This window comes from Carassius auratus, unplaced genomic scaffold (genome assembly GCF_003368295.1).
Source record: "Carassius auratus strain Wakin unplaced genomic scaffold, ASM336829v1 scaf_tig00023751, whole genome shotgun sequence".
Taxonomy (NCBI): Eukaryota; Metazoa; Chordata; class Actinopteri; order Cypriniformes; family Cyprinidae; genus Carassius; species Carassius auratus.
Window position 1 is genome coordinate 150,079 of NW_020525296.1, and position 24,922 is coordinate 175,000.

The following is a 24,922-nucleotide window of genomic DNA, read 5'->3' on the forward strand; positions in this document are numbered from 1 at the left end:
TGTGTGTGTGTGTGTGTGTGAGTGAGTGCGTGTGTGTGTGTGAGTGTGAGAGAGAGAGACGTACACACACACACACACACACACACTCACACACACACACACACACACAGTGGCAGCTGCTGGGCTGTGTCTGGACACACAATGCTGTGCAGTGACAGCAGGCAGATGCAGGGTTCAGATAGCAGCTCTGTTTATTCACTCATTCTTCACACTGGAGCTGCTCCACCCCTGCTCTCCAGTTTTAGTATCTGCCCTGCTTTTACAGCCCAGAATAACATGCCTGACTACAAAATCTTGTTCTTTCGTGATGGATTAGATAATTAGGGCTGTTAAATATATATATATATTATTTATTTATTTTCTCAAATATTCTTAACATTTTGAATATTCTTTGAATTAAAATAAATAAATCAACATTTGAATGCAAATCCGTTGCACTAGACTGTGTGTGCATCATTCGTCAGGCAGCATTATCAGCGATGACGATGGTAGTGTCATTGCATTATAATGTTTGTGTTGGCTCATCCAGGTGAAGCCGCTGGATGTTGTTCAATCAATATCTGTTGTGTGAAAGAAGATGCTGTTTAGGTCAAAACTGAAACCAAGCCATTCACACTGAACACATTTTTCACATTTTCTAGAGGGACATCTATCAGCGTTGCACCCGTGTCTAGCTCAAGAGCCGCATGTTTCGATAGCCATGCACAATCAGTGTTAGCTCAACTTTTAAAAGACACGTCTCAAGACTTCATGGTGTTTTCCCATCCTACTGTCTCTCATGTTTTTAAATGAAGAGTCTACGCTCTGTGATTGGTTTTCGGTCCTTTGTATTAAACTATACATACATTTATGGTGCTGTTTATTTTTCTAATTGTTTAAGCAACTTTATTAATTATATATGGTTTATACACATTATGCACTTTTTTTTCCTCTTGTGGCCTCAGGAGAGAAGCCAAAAGCTTTTCTTCCCTAAATTACCTTTAAAATGTTAATATAATTCGAATTGTGATCATCCTTAAGTAGAACATTATAATTAAGTTCTTCAGTCATGTAGACAGGCCTAGTGTAAATTAAACTGAGCATTGATCCCAGAGATCAGCAGCATGCTCACAAACACTAGGTGGCGCTGTAATCACACTCTCACTCATATATATCTCACAAGTGATCATAGTTTCTTCTTTCGAATTAGAATGATAATACAAATATGGTTAAACCATACACACTCATGAAACGATGTGCTTGAGCGTCTCGAGAGCAGTGATCTTGAGCTCTTTAATGCTCCTCTCGTGGACTACTGCTCAGTTTCTACAGCTCAGAAGATCACGGCTCACTCCGTGTGTGTGTGTGTGTGTGTGTGTGCACAGTGATCCAGATATTACTGGTTTGTTGTGTTCACAGTCTGTGTGTAAGCAAGCTTGATGCTGAAATGTGAATGAAATTCTCCGTCAGTGTCTGAGCAGTGTTTCTGCATCACCTGACCGTCACGTCCAGCCTCGTTTGCTCAGTGTGTCCCGAATGCTGCCATACTGACCACTGACCTTCTGAAAGCTCAGTGACCGTTGCTTCAGTAGCTTGTTGCCTATCGAGACTCAGAGCTGTGTTTAGGAGGAGACTTAGGAAGAGCCAGTGCATTACAGAGACACAGGCTTCTTTTATAGTTCTGACAGTTCTCATGTTTCATATCATCTTCATCATGATATAAACTAGGCTTTTTCACTTCCTGTGCTCCTTCTAATTAAAGAGCAGGTATTGATACTTTGTCCTAATATTGAGTTCTCTACAACAGGTTTAAATGCATCTAAGGTCAGAAAACATTGTTATTTTCTCAGAATATTAATTTAATATTAGAGTAATTTGCCAATGATTCCAAAATGATTTGTTCGGACTCGGAGCAAACCCCGCCCTTCCTCAAGCCTGCTCTGCTCTGATTGGTCAGCTGGACAAGCCTGCTGTGATTGACACAGAGATATCTTGACCCAGTTAGCCAGCGCTACCATTGACAAAACACCTTCACATAAAACAATAGTAAAGAGCTTCAATCTGTTCTTATAATAATGACATAAAATACACAAACACTCATGCAGGAGAATCATATCCACAGCTAAAGTTTAGCTGCTAAACTGTGAACACTTAAAACAATAATAGTGGATACAACTGCAGCTGGTCGCATCAAATTACAGAACTGAATAACACATTTCTATGGACAAAATGCATCTACAAATAGTGGAGGAAACATAATGAGCTCCTGCAGGAAAGTATGTGATCCAGGCTGCCCAAATCATGATACATCTTTATTTTAAAGGGGGGGTGAAATGCTCGTTTTCACTCAATATCCTGTTAATCTTGAGAGTAGTACTGCATCCTTCATAACTCCAAAAAGTCTTTAGTTTTATTATATTCATAAGAGAAAGATAGTCTGTACCGATTTTTCCCGGAAAAACACGAGTGCCTGGAGGCGTGACGTGTGGGCGGAGCTAAAGAATCACGAGCGCGAGTAGGCTTTTGTGTTGACAGCGTTTGGAAGCTGTGTCTTATTATCGTGAGGACAAAACCAACCAAAACAAACCATAGCTATCAGTCAGATTCAATGTATATTTATGATCCAGAATCAGATCCTGAGGCTGAAACTGAACGAGAGCAGCAGCAGCAACGACTCGCTCCGAGCGGGGCTCGAACCCGGGTCTCCGATTGGAGGCGGACGCACTAACAAGGAGGCAGAGATATTTGAAGCAGTTTTACTCACCGCCTGCGGTTCCAACACACGATCGTGACCCTTTTTCGGTCACGATACCCAATAAACGATACCCAAATCCATCGTCAAACTGGGCCTTGTTTGTGAAACAAGCATCTTCGAAATGCAGGGAACAAACAAAAACACTTGCACAACTCTGTTGATGCTCTGTAAAAATAAACTCCATCCACTGGTCCCTTAATGCTGTTTCTCTTTTGGTAATCTGTGCAGGGTTCTCTTGCCCTGGCAACCAAAAACACACTCCTTTTGTGACATTTGGCGACGCTCTGGCTCTGATCAGTGAAGTCTGTTGTGCTCTCAGTGCTCTGCTATACGGGAGCGTGCGCTCTTCCGGCAGAAGTGCCTCAGGACCCATATAAGGAAATTCCGCTCCATCTAACGTCACACAGACCCATACTCGAAAAAAACTTTCCGGAACTTGTGACAAACCGGAAGGAGTATTTTGGGAACAAAAATACTACTTCAAACGTACAACTTAATTTTTGAAACTTTGTCCATGTTTAGCATGGGAATCCAACTCTTTAACAGTGTAAAAACTCAGTATGCATCAAATAGCATTTCACCCCCCCCCTTTAAGCTTTAAATTGGTGCATTAGCCTAATGGCAGGGGCATTTGCAGATAAAATAAAAACACATTTCTCTTTCTGAAGGAAGAGCTCCTGTGTATCGTCTGGATTCGTGTGGAGGAGTCCAGTCTAAACCTTTAGTGTTTTGATGTGTTTTGTTTTCTTTGGATTTATACTTGGATCTTTACTCTCTTCAGTCTTGATATACTCCAGGATCGGAGCTCTGGGTTCAGATCCTGTGATGATGTGTGTCCTGGTGCAACCAGACAAAACCAATAAAACCCATTACAAACAAAGTGTTGACGTAAGCGCTCAAAACAAACTCCAGACACAGACGCTGCAACAGGCTTTTACCCGTGGCACACCATATAGCCATAGCTAACATTACCAACTGTCTTGCTTGAAAAAAAAGGTTCTAAATAAAATAAATATTTAGTCCATACTACCTTTATTTGTTTTGTATATCATTTCAAACTGCATTTCCACATTGCAATTTTATATAGAGTATTCATAAACTGAATTAACAGAAAAATTGCTATATCGTTATGTGTATTGTTATCGGGATATCAAATTTTGTCCATATCGCCCAGCCCTTCTCCGGGATATTGGTTTGTTTTATCTCAGAGGGAGTGTCAGCCACATTAAAAAGTTAACAGCTTAAGTCATTTGTGGATTAATGCGTATTAGAGACGCGAACCGTTTAAAACGATTCAGTTCAATTTGGTGAACTGGTTCAAGAAGATATCACAAACTGCTTTGTTTTGAACTCTCTCACACAGACACGGAAGAGAAGACAATGCTGAATAAAGTCTGAGTTTTTGCTATTTTTGTACCAAAATGTATTTTCGATGGATTTTCGATTTTCGTATTTTTGTTGTTTGAAACAACATGAGGGTGAGTTATTAATGACATAATTTTCATTTTTGGTTGAACTAAAGCTTTAACCATTTCAAGCATCTCTTCTCTGATTAGACAGCACCTGAAGATAACTGATAGTTTGTGGATGAATGGGATCTGAGAAAAACTCTTGCTTGCTTCTTCTGGAAAGTATATCATTTTAGGTTCACCTTGATTGAGAATGACCTTCAGCGTTGCAGGATAAAGAAGGAAATCCTGGATGCCAGCTTCTCTCATTTCCTTCCTAACTGGCGTAAATGCACTTCTTTTTGCAGTGACTGGAGAAAAATCTGGAAAGAAAACAGAGTTGCTCTGTCGTGTGTTTTCACCGAAGTCTTGCGGGCCGCAGAATGAGCTCCCTGTCTGTGTACCCGAACAGTTTACAGAGGAAAACCCGTGGTTTAACGCGATCTGTGGAGAGCCTTGTGTACACGCGATGCACTCGCTCCACTTCAATCTCTTTGCCCTCCCGAGACGGGAGCCACGTCAGTATCGATCTTTTCAAAAAGCCCATAGTGTCGTCCTCTTCTGAACCTTCAGGCAATCCAACCAGACACCGATTACTGCGCCTGTTGTGATCCTGTCATATCGTGATCTGCAACAACTTTCTCTTGTTCTCTCATCTCCCCTGTAAGAAGATCCGGTTTGGAGCATAGCGACTGAACATCTGACAAGTGAGAAGCAAACTCATTCTGCATCGCCATCAGCTCAGTTCTGAGAATGTCCTCGACGTGCGAAACAGTGTTCACCATCTTCTCCACCATATCACCTTTGGTCGGTGGCTTGGATTTCTTATTAATCGGAGAAGAAATCCTGCTGTTTCCGATTGTGAGCCATCAGGGAAAGTATTATTAATAAATAAAACTTTAAATAAAATGAAAATAAAATCAGCAAAAAGGGGCCAAACAGCTGTACTCAAGTGTGACTAGGTTCATGAGCACGTCACTGTCTCCTCAGATTGCCTACTATTTCCAGGTTTCTCATGACTGTGGAATCGCTGCTAATAAGGCACTAGGTGTAAGCGCAACCTTTATGGCTTCATTTCCGAAAGGAAAAAATCCTGACTTTGTATTCCTGCAGTTACTGTTCCATTAATGAGAGAAAGTGTCATTGGTGTATCTAAAAGCACTTGGTAATGTAAAGCTTCACTCTCAGCAGTAATGGTTTTCATGAGCTCAGTCATATGTTGAATCGTGTGGCTTCTGGCTGTGTGAGTTCTGACTCATGAACAAATCATGATTAGTAGAATGTGCTGCGATTAATCAGCAGATATGTCATACTTCATCAAGCCGGCCTCTGCTGATGACTGATAGAGATCAGATCAGTCTGTACAGCTGTAAATACTGAAGAGAGTCTCACTGAGTGAGTCAGATGAAGTCACTGCACACTAAGGTTACTGACAGTACTGTGTGTGTCTGGACTTACACAGAGCCCTTGATGGATCACTATACAGTTGTCTCCTGACATCTGTATTGTACAGACCAGTTATGATCGGTGTATCTTTTATTATTAATTGGTGTTTCCTACGACTCCCCAACAGAACTTTTGCTGCATTATTGCACCGGTGTTGTGATTGTTTGTTTATTCCGAGCGGCAACCTCCCGCTCTCTCTCGTGAGGCCAATAAGGAAGTGACTAAAACTGTAATTCATCGACTGGCCGCTTGAGGCTGGCTGCAGAAGAGAGTCAGTCCCATAGACTCCCCATGTTAAAATGCCCAACTTTACAGCAGAACAAAACATGTTTACAGCCTGGTTCAAAAAATGATTTTGGTCTATGTTGCTAATTTTGCCCTTCCTGACAACTGTGAGGGGGGTGAATGTTTTTGTAACTCATCCGTTTGAATTATATTAAGACTTAAAGTTCTGCATAATTAAGGGCGTGGCCACTTGAGTGACAGGTGGATTGCCGCTCCTGACAATGCCGTCGCGCTAGGTGGGCGTGGCTTCAGCAATCAGCTCCTGCCTTTTTGCCCATTTTCGATTATCCGGGAGAGTCGCGCGGTGACGCGCTGCCAAGATGGCGACGGCCCGCTCTGCACACTTTAGGCTTCAAAACCGCTATTGAGGAGTCTATGGGTGACGTCACGGACACTACGTCCATATTATCATACAGTCTATGGTTTATTCAGAGTAAACTGGGAGTGGTTTTTAGCTGATTGCATGCTGGAGGTGGGGCTTGGTCTGCACAACAGGAAGCAGAATCATCTGACCGTGTGTCCAACTGCTCTGGTCATTTAGATCCTGAGCCCAACACCTCATAGTCTTTATGAGTGTGAGCCGTCACTGGTTTTTCGATTCCATTTGATAGTGATTATCTCGTAAATGAAGCGATTCGATTCTATATCACAATGCATCACCATGCTTCTCATCCACAGTTTTCAAAATTATGGCACATGGCCACATTTTAATACATATTTTATATCATTTATTTTAATGTCCACTTTAATCAATCTACTAACAATTATTAGAGTATTAGTAAACTGTCTGCTTAATGTCTTTAACACTTTATTTTGATTGGTCCACAACATACTGACAATGAGAAACTTTACAAGTATGTGTCAACGTATTCTCCTAACCCTAAACCTAACCTTACATCTACTCTGAGAGTTAGTGAATTAATGTTGATATGTAGTTGCAGAGCTACTGAGAGTTAGTAGAGTGTCTAAAATAAAGTGTAACCTAAATGAATAATAAATCAAAACAATTAAGAATTTAACACACTAAATATAGCTTCAAAACATACAAACAAATATAGATTAATAAAGGTGGTGATAAAGTGATAAACAAAAAGAACTTTAAAGTCCTATTCGGACAGGACTAGTTTTACAGGGGGTCGTTAGAGAAATTTGTGTTTCACAGACGTACTTGATTAATCCTGTCCGAATCTGCCACGTCTGTGTTTTTCTCACACAACATCTGTGATAATTTCAGAGAAAATTACCTACTGTTTTTCAGCAAACTCAGTGATCCTCTGAGAAAACGAATCCCATCCGAATGTGAATGTCTGTGATTGCCGGGCCAACATGAATTATCGTAGATGCTATTACCACACTCATTGTTAATATATTTGACTCCCAGCAAAGAAATAAAAAATTACAATAATAAAATCAAGAGCTGGATCACGTAAACTGTTAATACTGGCTATTGTAATATCAGCGTCAGTTAAGATTACTCACATTCATTTCTGCACTAAATTACATAATGCTTTAATTACATATGCTTTAAATACATTATTAAAATAATAATAATAATAATAATAATAATAATAATAATAATAATAATGGGTTTACTACAAATAAATAAATAAATAAAAAATTACATAGTTAAACTAAAGTAACCGCACATTACCATGGTTTTGTTACTAGCTTTACCATGCTATTTGTAGTAAAACTGATTATACTAATGGTAATCAATCTGAATGACTATATGCAATGCACACATACAGAGTGCATGATCTCTGTGACGCCTAGATGCACAAAACACACCATCCCACCTCTGTAATAAACACAGAGATGTTAGTGCCGTCTGAACTGGTTCATGAAACTCGCAGATGTCAGGTGGTAAGAATCGAAACTCAAACGTAGTTTTAGAAAACTAGTCCTGTCCGAATAGGGCTTAAGTATCTGAAAGTTTACAGACAATCATAGTTATGGGTTTTTCTTTTTTCCTTAGAATTATTGCCATTTGTTTATTACTCATGAGATCATAGCCAGTGGCAGCTTTAATACACAGTTCTGTTTCCAGATATCAGATGTTTTCTCCGGTTCTGAAAACATAAACACGACTGTGGTTACAACAATTTCCTATCATAAAAGTATTCAGAGATGAAAGTGTGTTTAAACTTCAGAAAAAAAACAAAAAACACAAAGTGCACGTGAAAGTCTGTCTGTACCTGTCTGAAGAGAGAATAGCAATGAATCGGAGCATTGATTATTTCTAACACCATTAATTGTCACATGTTGTCACACTTCCAGTCACATCCATAAACATGAGAAATAAAATCAGCATGCTGTATGAAGCTTTCAGACTCCCAGCGTGTGTTGCCTGCTGGGGTTTGGAGATCTGACTTTCATGTTTCTCACTCAGGTATGACCCATCCTCCTCGGTGCTGAGGACTACAACTTCCTGTCTGTGGAGGACTTCCTGGAGCTGGAGCGGAGCGGTGGACTGCTAGAGACGTATAAAGGTCAGTCACAATCCCTCAGTCCATCATCATCATCACTGCAGCTTCACATCACCATAAAACCTTTGCACATGCCCAATGATAGCATTAGCATGCTAGCATAGCCAAAAACCTTGAGCATCTCAAACACTTTGATGGATGCGCAATATTTACAGAAGCATTTGACAAACTGCCATTTAATCAGTATAGGATAGATAAATAGTTAATGACGTTAATGATATCCAGGAGTCACTCACCCTCTTTGTATGAGTGAACATAACTTTTTAACAAGCATGATTTATAATGTGTAGATTGTGTCTTTAACTTGTCTCCTGATTTTTTTTGTGCACGTGTCCAAGTTTACAATTGAACAGCAAAATTTAAAAAGCCATTATAATGTTAAAAAAAATGCATTAAATAGATTTGATGGTGACATGTTAGTTGAATCCCATTTATTATAAATTCAGTTATGAACCCTGTTGAAAAAAAAAAGCATATGCCTGTTGGGTATGTTTTAATGCTGGGATGCTGGTTTATGCTGGTCATGTGCTGGCAAAGGACCAGCTTAAACCAGCAAAAAGAACCAGCATAAAACAGCAAAGGACCAGCAAAAGGACCAGAATAAACCAGCAAAGGATCAGCATAAACCAGCAAAAGGACCATTATAAACCTACAAAGGATCAGCATAAACAGCAAAAGGACCAGCATAAACCAGCAAAAGACCAGCATAAACCAGCAAAAGGACCAACATAAACCAGCATAAACCAGCAAAAGGACCAACATAAACCAGCAAAAGGACCAGCATAAACCAGCAAAGGATCAGCATAAACCAGCAAAAGGACCAGCATAAACCAGCAAAATGACCAGCATAAACCAGCAAAGGACCAACATAAACCAGCAAAAGGACCATTATAAACGTACAAAGGATCAGCATAAACAGCAAAAGGACCAGCATAAACCAGCAAAAGACCAGCATAAACCAGCAAAAAGACCAACATAAACCAGCATAAACCAGCAAAAGGACCAACATAAACCAGCAAAAGGACCAGCATAAACCAGCAAAAGGACCATTATAAACCTACAAAGGATCAGCATAAACAGCAAAAGGACCAACATAAACCAGCATAAACCAGCAAAAGGACCAACATAAACCAGCAAAAGGACCAACATAAACCAGCAAAAGGACCAACATAAACCAGCAAAAGGACCAGCATAAACCAGCAAAAGGACCAACATAAACCAGCATAAACCAGCAAAAGGACCAACATAAACCAGAAAAAGGACCAGCATAAACCAGCAAAAGGACCAGCATAAACCAGCAAAAGGACCAACATAAACCAGCATAAACCAGCAAAAGGACCAGTATAAACCAGCAAAAGGACCAGCATAAACCAGCAAAAGGATCAGCATAAACCAGCAAAAGGACCAACATAAACCAGCAAAAGGACCAGCATAAACCAGCAAAAGGACCAACATAAACCAGCAAAAGGACCAGCATAAACCAGCAAAAGGACCAGCATAAACCAGCAAAAGGATCAGCATAAACCAGCAAAAGGACCAGCATAAACCAGCAAAAGGACCAGCATAAACCAGCAAAAGGACCAACGTAAACCAGCATAAACCAGCAAAAGGACCAACATAAACCAGAAAAAGGACCAGCATAAACCAGCAAAAGGACCAACATAAACCAGCATAAACCAGCAAAAGGACCAACATAAACCAGAAAAAGGACCAGCATAAACCAGCAAAAGGACCAGCATAAACCAGCAAAAGGACCAACATAAACCAGCATAAACCAGCAAAAGGACCAGTATAAACCAGCAAAAGGACCAGCATAAACCAGCAAAAGGATCAGCATAAACCAGCAAAAGGACCAACATAAACCAGCAAAAGGACCAGCATAAACCAGCAAAAGGACCAACATAAACCAGCAAAAGGACCAGCATAAACCAGCAAAAGGACCAGCATAAACCAGCAAAAGGACCAGCATAAACCAGCATAAACCAGCAAAAGGACCAGCAAAAGGACCAGCATAAACCAGCAAAAGGACCAACATAAACCAGCATAAACCAGCAAAAGGACCAACATAAACCAGCAAAAGGACCAGCATAAACCAGCAAAAGGACCAGCATAAACCAGCAAAAGGACCAACATAAACCAGCATAAACCAGCAAAAGGACCAACATAAACCAGCAAAAGGACCAGCATAAACCAGCAAAAGGACCAACATAAACCAGCAAAAGGATCAGCATAAACCAGAAAAAGGACCAACATAAACCAACATAAACCAGCAAAAGGACCAGCATAAACCAGCAAAAGGACCAACATAAACCAGCATAAACCAGCAAAAGGACCAGCATAAACCAGCAAAAGGACCAGCATAAACCAGCAAAAGGACCAGCATAAACCAGCAAAAGGACCAACATAAACCAGCAAAAGGACCAACATAAACCAGCAAAAGGACCAACATAAACCAGCAAAAGGACCGGCATAAACCAGCAAAAGGACCAACATAAACCAGCAAAAGGACCAGCATAAACCAGCAAAATGACCAACATAAACCAGCAAAAGGACCAACATAAACCAGCAAAAGGACCAGCATAAACCAGCAAAAGGACCAACATAAACCAGCAAAAGGACCAGCATAAACCAGCAAAAGGACCAACATAAATCAGCAAAAGGACCAGCATAAACCAGCAAAAGGACCAACATAAACCAGCAAAAGGACCAGCATAAACCAGCAAAAGGACCAACATAAACCAGCAAAAGGACCAGCATAAACCAGCAAAAGGACCAACATAAATCAGCAAAAGGACCAGCATAAACCAGCAAAAGGACAAACCAGCAAAAGGACCAACATAAATCAGCAAAAGGACCAACATAAACCAGCAAAAGGACCAACATAAATCAGCAAAAGGACCAACATAAATCAGCAAAAGGACCAGCATAAACCAGCAAAAGGACCAACATAAACCAGCAAAAGGACCAGCATAAACCAGCAAAAGGACCAACATAAATCAGCAAAAGGACCAGCATAAACCAGCAAAAGGACAAACCAGCAAAAGGACCAACATAAATCAGCAAAAGGACCAACATAAACCAGCAAAAGGACCAACATAAATCAGCAAAAGGACCAACATAAATCAGCAAAAGGACCAGCATAAACCAGCAAAAGGACCAGCATAAACCAGCAAAAGGATCAGCATAAACCAGCAAAAGGACCAGCATAAACCAGCAAAAGGACCAACATAAATCAGCAAAAGGACCAACATAAACCAGCAAAAGGACCAGCATAAACCAGCAAAAGGATCAGCATAAACCAGCAAAAGGACCAGCATAAACCAGCAAAAGGATCAGCATAAACCAGCAAAAGGACCAACATAAATCAGCAAAAGGACCAACATAAATCAGCAAAAGGACCAGCATAAACCAGCATCCCAAATTCAAAACATGCCTAACCAGCATATGCTGTTCTTTTCATCGGGGAATGCATTAATCTTCTCATTGATATTGCATGAGTCAGACTGCAGTATATGAGTGTTGTGGCCTGTACTTTACGCCTGATTGTTTTTAGCTACAGTCTCTGACCAAACATTCAGAAATGTCTGTGTGCTTCTGCAGAAACTCTAGCACACTCTGTAGTGTCAGCTTTAGTATGCTGTGTTCTCCTGCACTGAGCTGTGTGTGTGTGTGTGTGTGTTTTACAGATCTCTCTTTCTCTGCCATGCTTTCTGTCCCTCTTTCTTTTCAAGCATGTTAATGGGTTCCTGGTTGCCTAGGTAACTATTATGGGACACCCAAGCCACCCGTCCAGCCTCTCAGTAGGACAGTGATTACCCATGATGCTTTGCGACACAGTTGCACTAGTTCCCAGAAGTGCTGCGATCGCGTGAAGCATGCAGGAGTAGAGCAGACAGTGCTGCAAGGAGGATGCAGACATGAACAACACGCTTACAGGTGAGTGAGTGTGTGTGTGTGTGTGTGTGAGTGAGAGAGTGTGTGCTGATGGAGCTCTCACTGTCTCTGTGTGGAAGTCTTCCGGCTGGAGTATGTGTGTGCGTGAACGATTTGTGTGTGTGTGTGTTTGAGAGAGCATTACTGCTAGAGTTCTTGAAGAGAGAATCTTGTCTGACAGTTAGAAAAGCTGCTTCAGTGAAGCTCTGCAGACTGAAGGCTTTATTTGGTGAGGGTCTCCTCTGTAGTGACTGAACACTGCTAGCTGTGTATTAGCATTCTGCTGTGCTCTCGTCTCAGAGCTGGGATGAACACGGCTGAATGCACTGCCAACAACAAAACACATCGGATCAGATGATTATCAGCTTACTGAACTCCAGCACTGAACCGTTAGTTAGTTCAGTCTAATTAAAGAATCAGTTTACATTTAATTCACAACCAAAAGAATCAATAGAAGTTGTTCAAAATACCTTATAGGAATCATTTTACATTTCATTAACTACATTTCAGTGACTAAATCTAATTAATGGAATTGTACTGTTTTTCCTAAAATGTGTGTGTGCCAGTATGTTTTGACTAAACAGGCTCAAAGCTAGGGTTGGGTATCATTTGAATTTTATTGATTCCAGTTCTGCTTATCGATTCTTAACAATTCGATTCTAATAAGATTTAAAAAATCTGAATAAAAAGACAGAATAAATAAACATATTTATTCAGTGATTTTACAAAGCGTTCTGTTTCAGCTTAATAACATTAGCAGCAGAAGCAGTTTTACACTTAGGAGCGTTTGCCAATGGTTTTAACAAAAACATAATGTAGCAAAAACCACTAGACTAATTTAAATGTGGAACATTATATTATGAAAGACAAGTAAATAGTCAATAAAATAGGCACAAATAAATCAGTTAGCAGCAGCATAAATAACATAGAAAATAGAAAATAAAATGGAATGTTTTTAATTGCATAGTTTTCTTTTTAGGGAAGTCAGCGATTAATCGATGATCAGTTAATTGTGGATAAGAGATTGATCGATTAAAGCTGTGGATTGTGTTAACTGGTGTAATGTTGTGCTGCGTGTGGCTCATGATCAGAACACGTGTGTGTGTGTGTGTGTGTGTGTATATAATACATCATCATTCATTCATAGTCTACTAATTAAGCTTTTAACAGTACATTAAAATAGAAACAACACAAGGTTCTTCAACATGGAAAGCAATAGAACTGTAGTAACTGAGTCATTTCATCAGATAATAGTTTCATATCGTGTGCTTTGCTGCGGGACACAGGACAGAAATGCTATCATACAACTTCCTACGATTTATTAATTTGTGGCAACTGTCCATGTTTCATTAAATCTGTTCCCTAAATAACCCATGATTTAACTGAAAGAAGGGTTCTTGGTGATTTGGAAGCTGTTCTGGAGACCCAGCTCTACTCACTGCAGGGTTGTGCATGTGTTTGTGACTCTTCTCTTGTGTTTCCTCCCACTCCTCCTGTGTTTTACCCAGAGTTCTTAGCTTGTAGTCTCTTCCCCTCTCCCCTGCTGTGCACAGGAGACTCCAGACGGCCCGAGGTGCGAGACAATGCCCCCAGCTACATGCTGAACAACATGGCCACCTCGCCACCGGGCCTTCCCCCAGACCAGGACCCGCTCGGAGCGCTGCCGGATAACTGGGAGATGGCCTACACCGAGAGCGGAGAGATCTACTTCATCGAGTAAGACCTTTCACTCAGACCAGACCACACACTCACACACACACACGCACGCACGCACGCACAGACACACAGAGAAGCCCCTTTCACACTGCCAAGATCAGCACATGAAGCCTGGGACACAGCAAGATTATTTTTGTAAATATAAAACGGAGAAATAATTTTTGTAAACTGAAATAAATTGAATGTAAATTTCAAAATAAATGAAAAACTAAACTAAACGAACAAGAGTACCTAAAAACTAACTAATATGAAATAATAATTAGCGAAATTAAATAATCATGTTTGTGATTTAATAAGCTCTCATTCTGTGCCAGAAAATCTGACCTGTAGTTGTTGGAAATACCTGTAGATGGCGCTTCATGCACGTGAGCATCTATTTACAGAGAAGGCCTTTTTACTTTAAAAAAAAAAAAAAAAACAAGACGTGGAAAATTAAATGGTAAATAACTATAAAATATGAAATAATAATGCACACCCTACAGCGCACGTACCTTTAAAAACATGCTTGATGTGCGAGAACAACGTGAGAGTGAGTTAACAGACACATCATTTAAATTTTTAGATGAGCTGACTTTAGTGAATAGTCATTTAGGATTACTATGGCAAGATCCGTGTCACGAGCACCGCTTTGACTGGACAAAACACATCCAAAACGAGAGAAAACAGCAGCCGCGTGGTGAATTCACAGCTTGCCCAATGTCCTGTTTGGTTTTTGAACTGAAATTGATTGTGTTGCTCATCTGAAGCACGTGCACGCTGGGACAACTGTGTGCAAACATCTTTAAATCACCACATCGCATTTAGTTTTGATTAGTATGAGGTTGCAAAGCATTTTTGATTGTTTGTTTTTTGTGTATGTTCATAGCTGGAGAGACGGGACATACTACTGTGCACCTGTGCCAAAGATCAAACAAATTAAAGGGTTACTTCACCCAAAACAGGCCACAAATTACTCGCCTTGAAGTCATTCTAGGTGTATATGACTTTCTCCTTTCAGACGAATCCAGTCTGAGTTATTTTGGAAATGGTCATTCAAGCTGTTTGAGACTCAGCGGGTGTCGCACTGCATCGGTCCGTTGATTAGCCTTGTTGTTTGGAAACTTGTCATGTTTAACAAGATTACATCATCATGAATATGAATGGATACATTTTATACATATAAGTAGCATATTTTTGTTCAGTTGTAAAGAATATTTGTTTTATTATTATTAAGAAGTTTGTACAAGAGTTAAACTGTGCAAACATTCAACTTTCAAACATGCTAAAAATTATTCAACTGCTAAAATTAAATGTCTTACTTTGGTCTACGCTGGAAATGTTCCATCAATTCTGGTAAACTATAATTACTAAAACTAAAATATATAAAAACTAAATAGAAATGGGTTCACAAAATAAAAACTGAACCAAAAGGAACAAAACCATTAATGGAACTAACTAAAACTAAACTGAAATTATAGGAAATAAAAAAAGACAATTAAATAAAAAACAAATTTAAAATTTAAGTAAAATACTTGTTTCTGAACCATACTATAGTAAAGTATTTGAATTAATTTGTTGTGGTAATTCTATAGTTGCTGGGTCATATAACAATATATTATATTTGTAGTAAAAAGTGAAGTATACTGTAATATTTATATTTGTATTTATACTGTATATTTGAAAATATTTAACTCTCATTACGTAGTAATTAATAATTCTGGGTGTTAGATTTTCTAGAGTAATACTCCATTGGATACTCCATACTTCTACTCAAAATGTATTTTTCGCATCACTTCATAAATTTTTTTATTAAATACCTGTTTACAATAAGCACTTATTCGCGTGTACACAGAACAAAGTTTGAGGGCGCACACATGATATCTGAGGGAGCGCAGGGCCATGATCACTATACGAGAGAATAACCCCGCTGCAAGACAAGAGATTCGTGCTGACACACTCTCGTATTACAATACACTCTCGACATTTCCCATTAAAATAATGCCAAAAACGGCCTCAAATAAACTATAAAAACAATAAGTCGTACAAGCTGCAATCCATTTCTTATTGGTTAAAGTGGTCATATGATGCAATTTCAAGTTTCTCTTTCTCTTTGGAGTGTTACAAGCTGTTCATGCAAATATAAGATCCCTAAAGTCTCAAACCCAAAGAGATAATCTTTATCAAAGTTAAGACCACACCCTCCTAAAACACCTCGTTTAAACACGCCCCCACATTTCTACACAGCTGTGTAGACGCTTTGTAGAAGCTCTGTAGAGGCTGTGTAGCAATATGTAGACGCTGTGTAGACGCTGTGTAGATGCTGTGTAGAGGCTGTGTAGAGGATGTATAGACACTGTTTAGAGGCTGTGTAGACGCTGTGTAGAGGCTGTGTAGACACTGTGCAGACTCTTTGTAGAGGCTGTGTAGAGGCTGTGTAGAGGCTGTGTAGACGCTGTGTAGATGCTGTGTAGACGCTGTGTAGAGGCTGTGTAGAGGCTGTGTAGAGGCTGTGTAGACGCTGTGAAGATGCTGTGTAGACGCTGTGTAGACGCTGTGTAGACGCTGTGTAGACGCTGTGTAGAGGCTGTGTAGACACTGTGCAGACTCTTTGTAGAGGCTGTGTAAAGGCTGTGTAGAGGCTGTGTGGACGCTGTGTAGAGGCTGTGTAGAGGCTGTGTAGACGCTGTGTAGATGCTGTGTAGAGGCTGTGAAGATGCTGTGTAGACGCTGTGTAGACGCTGTGTAGACGCTGTGTAGACGCTGTGTAGACGCTGTGTAGAGGCTGTGTAGACGCTGTGTAGAGGCTGTGTAGAGGCTGTGTAGAGGATGTATAGACACTGTTTAGAGGCTGTGTAGACGCTGTGTAGAGGCTGTGTAGACACTGTGCAGACTCTTTGTAGAGGCTGTGTAGAGGCTGTGTAGAGGCTGTGTAGACGCTGTGTAGATGCTGTGTAGACGCTGTGTAGAGGCTGTGTAGAGGCTGTGTGGACGCAGTGTAGAGGCTGTGTAGAGGCTGTGTAGACGCTGTGTAGAGGCTGTGTAGACGCTGTGTAGAGGCTGTGTAGACACTGTGCAGACTCTTTGTAGAGGCTGTGTAAAGGCTGTGTAGAGGCTGTGTGGACGCTGTGTAGAGGCTGTGTAGAGGCTGTGTAGACGCTGTGTAGAGGCTGTGTAGAGGCTGTGTAGACGCTGTGTAGAGGCTGTGAAGATGCTGTGTAGACGCTGTGTAGAGGCTGTGTAGAGGCTGTGTAGACGCTGTGTAGAGGCTGTGTAGACGCTGTGTAGAGGCTGTGTAGACACTGTGCAGACTCTTTGTAGAGGCTGTGTAAAGGCTGTGTAGAGGCTGTGTGGACGCTGTGTAGAGGCTGTGTAGAGGCTGTGTAGACGCTGTGTAGACGCTGTGTAGAGGCTGTGTAGAGGCTGTGAAGATGCTGTGTAGACGCTGTGTAGACGCTGTGTAGAGGCTGTGTAGACGCTGTGTAGACGCTGTGTAGAGGCTGTGTAGACGCTGTGTAGAGGCTGTGTAGACACTGTGCAGACTCTTTGTAGAGGCTGTGTAAAGGCTGTGTGGACGCTGTGTAGAGGCTGTGTAGAGGCTGTGAAGATGCTGTGTAGACGCTGTGTAGAGGCTGTGTAGAGGCTGTGTAGCAATATGTAGAGGCTGTGTAGAGGCTGTGTAGATGCTGTGTAGATGCTGTGTAGATATGTAGACGCTGTGTAGAGGCTGTGTAGAGGATGTATAGATGCTGTGTAGAGGCTGTGTAGCAATATGTAGACGCTGTGTAGAGGCTGTGTAGACACTGTGCAGACTCTTTGTAAAGGCTGTGTAGAGGCTGTTTAGAGGCTGTGTAGAGGCTGTGTAGACGCTGTTTAGAGGCTGTGTAGACACTGTGCAGACTCTTTGTAGAGGCTGTGTAAAGGGTGTGTAGAGGCTGTGTAGATGCTATGTAGAGACTGTGTAGACACTGTGCAGACTCTTTGTAGAGGCTGTGTAGACACTGTGTAGACCCTGTGTAGAGGCTGTGTAGAAGCTGTGTAGACGCTGTGTAGAGGCTGTGTAGACACTGTGCAGACTCTGTGTAGAGGCTGTGTAGAGGATGTATAGACACTGTTTAGAGGCTGTGTAGACGCTGTGTAGAGGCTGTGTAGACACTGTGCAGACTCTTTGTAGAGGCTGTGTAGAGGCTGTGTAGATGCTGTGTAGAGGCTGTGTAGACACTGTGCAGACTCTTTGTAGAGGCTGTGTAGACGCTGAGTAGACGCTGTGTAGAGGCTGTGTAGACACTGTGCAGACTCTTTGTAGAGGCTGTGTAAAGGCTGTGTAGAGACTGTGTAGACGCTGTGTAGACGCTGTGTAGACGCTGTGTAGAGGCTGTGTAGAGGCTGTGAAGATGCTTTGTAGACGCTGTGTAGAGGCTGTGTAGCAATATGTAGACGCTGTGTAGACTCTGTGTAGAGGCTGTGTAGAGGCTGTGTAGATGCTGTGTAGATGCTGTGTAGATGCTGTGTAGAGGCTGTGTAGAGGCTGTGTAGCAATATGTAGAGGCTGTGTAGAGGATGTATAGACGCTGTGTAGCAATATGTAGAGGCTGTGTAGAGGCTGTGTAGAGGGTGTATAGACGATGTGTAGAGGTTGTGTAGAGGCTGTGTAGCAATATGTAGACGCTGTGTAGAGGCTGTGTAGATGCTGTGTAGACGCTGTGTAGAGGCTGTGTAGCAATATGTAGACGCTGTGTAGAGGCTGTGTAGACACTGTGTAGCAATATGTAGAGGCTGTGTAGAGGATGTATAGACGCTGTGTAGAGGCTGTGTAGCAATATGTAGACGCTGTGTAGAGGATGTGTAGAGGATGTGTAGAGGCTGTGTAGACGCTGTGTAGAGGATGTGTAGCAATATGTAGACGCTGTGTAGAGGCTGTGTAGCAATATTTAGACGCTGTGTAGACGCTGTGTAGCAATATATAGAGGCTGTGTAGAGGATGTATAGACGCTGTGTAGAGGCTGTGTAGAGGCTCTGTAGACACTGTGTAAACGCTGTGTAGAGGCTGTGTAGCAATATGTAGAGGCTGTGTAGACGCTGTGTAGACGCTGTTTAGACGCTGTGTAGAGGCTGTGTGACTGTGAGACATTTTCACACTGGTTAATCTACGTGTGACAACACTGATAATACCAGTATCACCGTGGGGGCACCTCGCTTTTCTTCGCTTCTTAATAGCTTGTAAAAGCGGAGTGTGCATTTTACTTTCACTTTCAAATAGCGCCAATTCGGCGTACAGCAATTGTTCATTTTTAGTTTGTTTGAATGTTCCCCCTTTTTCTCACTTTCCTCACTTTTAAATAGCTTAAAAGTGCCGTGTGAATTTAACATGCATGTTTTACTTACTTGAGAATTAAAGTGAAAGTGTTGAAAACAAGTAAATGAAGGCTTTTCTAATGTTGCGTGATCTTTCCCAAGCATTCCAATATATGAATATTTTCATAACAACATGAGCCACTTAAAATTATGAAGATATCAACATAACTCCTATTCAAAATGGTGAACAAGCTATGCTTTGATTTTGTTTCATATATCTGCATTTATCTCATTTATCCTTGTTTCAGTTTCTCATTTTAAATGGCAGATATTTACTACTGATAGCTGCTGATACAGACAGCTAATTCCTCTCATGTAGGTGCAGAACACTTGTGTTAGTTTGCGGATGGCTGTAGTCGACGCGAGGAGATAGCACTGTCAGCTTTTGTCGCCGCTAGCTCTTTAACGTCGGCTTGCTGTGTCCTGGCCTTTAGACCTGCTGGTGTACTGTCACCAATCATGTGTTTGACACGATCTCAGCTCACGCTTTAGAAATCTCTGACTGATGGTTTCATTACTCTCATACTAATGCTGTTGTTCACAGCCACAACACAAAAACCACCTCGTGGATGGACCCTCGATGTCAGGACAAACAGCCGAAGCCTCTGGAGGACTGTGAAGACGATGGTAAGATGATGCATCTATCATCCGTAATCATACACCTCTGCGGTGTTTTCATCTGGACCGCTCTGTCCAGTATCATCTCATGCTTATCAAACCATGTTACTCAGTGTATGTGCACTAAATGGGAGACACATTTAAATTCACACACACTTGTCAGGCAGTGGCTCTCAAGAGGGCCTCAAGATGACCATCAAAATAAGCTTAACCCCCAAAAAAGTGTTTTTCACTGGAGATTCCCAGAGTCTTGGAAAACCTGGATATTTTAGGAAATTTTAACAGTAGGAGTTCAAGACCTGAATGGAAATGAATAAATGCCTTAAAATTCTATAAATTAATTATTTTACTGGTTAGAAATTAATCATTACAAAATGCCTGCACTTAATCTTAGTCCAGTAATTCACAAACAGCTGGAGAAGCTTGTCCTTCAGATACTGTTACAGTGTACGATCAGATCAGAGCGAGCCCTAACCCTAACCCTAACCCTAACCCTAAGGGTCACAGAGGACCTGCTCCACCTGATGATGAGCGAGTCCCTGCAGACTGTGACCAGCAGAGGGAGTCCTTCATCAGCAGCGCACTACAAAACCTCAAGATCTGATTTCTAAACAAGCCTTAAACAGTCACTTGTCTTCATTGAGAAGTGTTATAAAATGGACTTGAATTAAAAATAGGCAGTTCTTCGGTAAGAGCTGTATAAATATACATGTATTAGGAGATGTGTGATGTGTTTAGTGAGGATGATCTGATGTAAGAAGTGTGAGGTCTGTACTGTGTTTGATCTGAGTACATTCTACAAGAAGTGTGCACCTGTGCACTCATTTATTACCCATAACCCCCTGCTCCACATTCTCATAGAAAAACAGCAAAGCTAAATCTAGTTTAAGATGTATGGACATAAATGTAAAGATTTCAAGATTTTGAAGGTAATGAATTATATTAATCCAAATAGTGAAGCGCTCTGCACTTTTATTGTCATTGATCATCAAATATTGACATGTGTGTGTGTGTGTGTGTGTGTGTGTGTGTGTGTGTGTGTGTTCTTGTCTTGGAGAAGAGGGTGTACACACAGAAGAGCTGGACCATGATCTCGGTACGTCTCTCCCCTCGCCTGCGCCAGGTTTGATTATTAAAATATCGTTAGCATGATTCTCTCTGCATGCAGTGTGTGTGTGTGTGTGTGTTTAGTACTCAGAGATATTCTGTGAGAGAGAGTGAGAGTGAATATAATGCTGCTAAAAGCTGCTTCTCCAAAAAATAAAAAAAATAAAAACAGTACCAAAAAAGTGTGCCAGTGCTGAATATCTTTCTCATTCTTGCTAAACTCTGGAAGCACGTGGCTCTTGACTTGTCTGTGTTTGTGCTCAGAGCTGCCTCCTGGCTGGGAGAAGATCGACGACCCGGTGTACGGAGTCTATTATGTGGAGTAAGTGTTGTGTGTGTGAGTTCAGCTCTGGTGCTGTAGGAATCACATGGTTTAGTGTAGAGATCAGAGTCAGATGCTGAGTGCTGTGTCTCTGTGTCTCAGTCACGTGAACCGTAAGACGCAGTACGAGAACCCGGTTCTGGAGGCGCGGCGGCAGAAGCAGCTGGACGCTCAGCAGTCGCCGGAGGACGGACGCTACATCAGAGGTGCGGACCACATGCTGATAAACACTGTTACCCGTGTGATGCTGTAGTGTGTGCTTCTATAGCACAGTGAGCACTGGGTTCTGACGCCCTCCTACACATGAGTTCACATCAGTGTCCTGCAGCACACAAGCAGTCATCAGGAGCACAGACGGATATTTGGAGCAATAGACAACAATACACTGTGTGAGTCACAATTTTATGACAAAAATCATTAGGATATTAAATAAAGATCATGTTCCATGAAGATTTCCTATCATAAATATATCATATGCATTGCTAAGAACTTCATTTGAACAAGTTTAAAAATGATTTTCTCAATATTTAGAATTTTTTGCTCCCTTAGATTCCAGATTTTCTAATAGTTTTATCTCAGACAAATATTGTCCTCCGAACAAACCAAACATCACTGGAGAGATGATTCATTCAGCTTCAGATGATGTAGACATCTCAAAAACATTACCCTTATGACTGGTTTTGTGCTCCAGGGTCACGTTTCTCAAATGTGTAGGTCAAATGAGTTTCCTTGTTTATTTCTGCTTGACTTCAGACGTTCTGTAGCTGTAGGTAACTCTGATTAGAGGATAAGTAGACTGAGCTTAGTGTTAGTGGGAGAAGTGGACAGACACTAACGACTGCTGGCTGACATTATAAACTCACTGATGGTTAGAGAGACTGAAGTGAACAATCAGAACAACGCAAGCTTCAGATAAACCGACAAGACACTCAACCACGAAATCCTTTCATAGACATCGGTTTTTTCTTTTGAATTCTGATTCTTATGCTCACATTTATTTGATATTACATAAAAAAGTATAATATTCAGAGATTTTACCATTTAAAATCACTGTTTTCTATGTGAACATAATTCATTAAAAATGTACTTGAATTTAAAGCTGAATGATGCTTAAGAAATCATTCTAATATTCTGATTATTAATGTATTTACTGTAATGTTTGGTCAATTTAATGTGTCCTTGCTGAATGAAAATATCAACTTAACAAAAAACTTTAAAGAAAAGAAAAAAAGCCCATCTCATCATTTGAAAAATGTCATTGTATGTAAAATGTGTGTGTGATTTAAAGAGTAAGAAATGAACATTGCTATCAGACATGGATGCAGTGCTTCTGAATGATGTTGTGTGTGTGTGTGTGTGTGTGTGTGTGTGTGTGTGGTGGTGGTTGGGGTCAGAATGGATAGAGGAGCACTCGTCCGCTGGGGCAGCGATCGGCTCTTATGTGCCCAGTCACCTGGAGACATACAGAGATCCTCAGAGCAGTGCGTCGGCCCCTCAGGCCCCGGGCCCCAGACGTGAGACTTACACACTCACTCAATCAGTGTTCATGATGACACCACTGAGTACTGAGTAACTCTGTGTGTGTGTGTGTGTGTGTGTGTGTGCAGGAGGGAAGCCGTTCTTCACTCGTAATCCAGCCGAACTCAAGGGGACCTTCATAAGCACCAAGCTGCTGAAGAGCCGGCGAGGCTTCGGCTTCACTGTGGTCGGCGGAGACGAACCGGACGAGTTCCTGCAGATCAAGAGTCTGGTGCTGGACGGACCGGCCGCTGTGGACGGAAAGATGGAGACAGGTTCACACTTCCTCCTTCTCAGTTTGTGCCCTAATCAGGCACAGCACGTGCTGCTTTAGCCCCGCCCACACGGCACGAGGCCCCGCCCCTCTCACATATTAATCATCCAAATCAGATTAGAGTTTTGTTGCATGGCATCTCTTTTATGTTAAGTGTGAGCAGAGTTTTTTTTTAGTGATGCTGTTAGACATGCAGTTTGTGCTTCCCATGAAGGGAAGGATTTTAGCTAATCGTTCCTTTCTTCTGAATGATACCTGACGAGCAAAGGACTTCGTTTGTTGAGTATATCAGCCTCTCACCTCCAAAACAAAGCATTTACAAACAGTTTGCTAATCTGTTAATCACTAAAGGGAACTCATTCAGAGGAACGACTAGACTGTGAAACAGAATAACTTCCTGAAATCAGTCCTGAATCATGGACTCCATCGATCAGTGTTTCTAAGACATCTATAAACTCTTTTGTAATTTAACCATTCACCACTGCCATCCTGAGAATATATCTTCTAACAGTAAAGATGCTGAGTAGAGCGGTGTGTGTGTGTGTGTGTGTCCAGGCGATGTCATCGTCAGCGTGAACGACACGATCGTGCTGGGCTACACTCACGCTCAGGTGGTGAAGATCTTTCAGTCCATCCCCATCGGCTCCATGGTCCAGCTGGAGCTGTGCCGCGGCTACCCTCTGCCCTTTGACCCCGACGACCCCAACACCAGCCTGGTGACCTCAGTGGCCATCCTGGACAAAGAGCCCATCATAGTGAACAGTCAGGAGGGCTTCGAGGCCGTGGCCGCCCTGGGACCCGGTGTCTGCGGGGCTCCTGAACCCGTCTCAGACAGCGCTCTGATGGGGCCGCCGTACACCAGCGACGTGGTCACACTGGCGTCCTCCATCGCCACGCAGCCCGAGCTGATCACGGTCCACATCGAGAAGGGAGACAAGGGCTTGGGCTTCACCATCGCAGACAGTCTGGCTGGCGGAGGACAGAAGGTGAAGCAGATCGTGGATTACCCACGATGCCGAGGGCTGAAGGAGGCCGACATCCTGCTGGAGGTCAACAAGAGGAGCGTGCAGGGCATGAGCCACAACCAGATCGTCGACCTCCTCAACAAATGTCCTCGAGGCAGTGAAGTTACACTGCTGGTGCAAAGAGGTGAGAACCTGCTGTAGTGACCGGCGTCCGGCTGCTCCGCTGCAGTTAGCACTGAGAACTGATAGATATACTACACGTGACCTGGAGCACAAAACCAGTCAGAAGGGACAGTTTCTATTTTTATTTAGATGTCTACATCATCTGAAAGCTGATTACAGGACAGGACAATATTTGTCTGAGATACATCTGTTAGAAAATCTGGAATCTGAGGGAGCAAAAACATCTAAATATTGAGAAAATCTTCTTTAAAGTTGTTCAAAAGAAGTTCTAAGCAATGCATATTACTAATCAAACATGAGGTTTTGGATATATTTACTAAATATCTTCATGGAACATGACCTTAACTTAATATCCTAATGATTTTTGGCATAAAAGAACACCGGATACTGATTGATAATATGGCTCTAAAACAGTCGGCTGTAGACTAGCTGGTGACAAATGACTGAATGAATCATTTATTCAAAAGATTTGTTCAAAGCAAATGAATCATTCAGTAATGAATGAAACACATATCAGTTCTGCTGTGGATTTCTCTGGAATTGTTTTTGTTTTTGT

At 41.7% G+C, this 24,922-nt stretch overlaps 1 protein-coding gene across 10 annotated transcripts in view; it reads left to right on the forward strand.

Annotated features, from left to right (window-relative positions):
- Nucleotides 1-24,922, forward strand: part of LOC113078004 (membrane-associated guanylate kinase, WW and PDZ domain-containing protein 1-like) — a 70,817-nt gene that overhangs the window by 11,280 nt on the left and 34,615 nt on the right. For 3 of the 10 annotated variants that reach the window (XM_026250280.1, XM_026250276.1, XM_026250272.1), the window contains exons 2-11: nucleotides 8,303-8,402; nucleotides 12,158-12,335; nucleotides 13,841-14,048; nucleotides 19,924-20,006; nucleotides 21,055-21,120; nucleotides 21,369-21,426; nucleotides 21,529-21,632; nucleotides 22,821-22,940; nucleotides 23,034-23,219; nucleotides 23,774-24,367. In XM_026250280.1, coding sequence (XP_026106065.1) covers nucleotides 12,317-12,335; nucleotides 13,841-14,048; nucleotides 19,924-20,006; nucleotides 21,055-21,120; nucleotides 21,369-21,426; nucleotides 21,529-21,632; nucleotides 22,821-22,940; nucleotides 23,034-23,219; nucleotides 23,774-24,367 — 1,438 coding nt within the window. In that variant the 5' untranslated portion in view covers nucleotides 8,303-8,402; nucleotides 12,158-12,316. Of the gene's footprint in view, nucleotides 1-8,302; nucleotides 8,403-12,085; nucleotides 12,336-13,840; nucleotides 14,049-19,923; nucleotides 20,007-21,054; nucleotides 21,121-21,368; nucleotides 21,427-21,528; nucleotides 21,633-22,820; nucleotides 22,941-23,033; nucleotides 23,220-23,773; nucleotides 24,368-24,922 lie in introns of all 10 variants that reach the window. The other 7 variants (XM_026250281.1, XM_026250278.1, XM_026250274.1 and 4 more) reach the window with 6 other exon arrangements.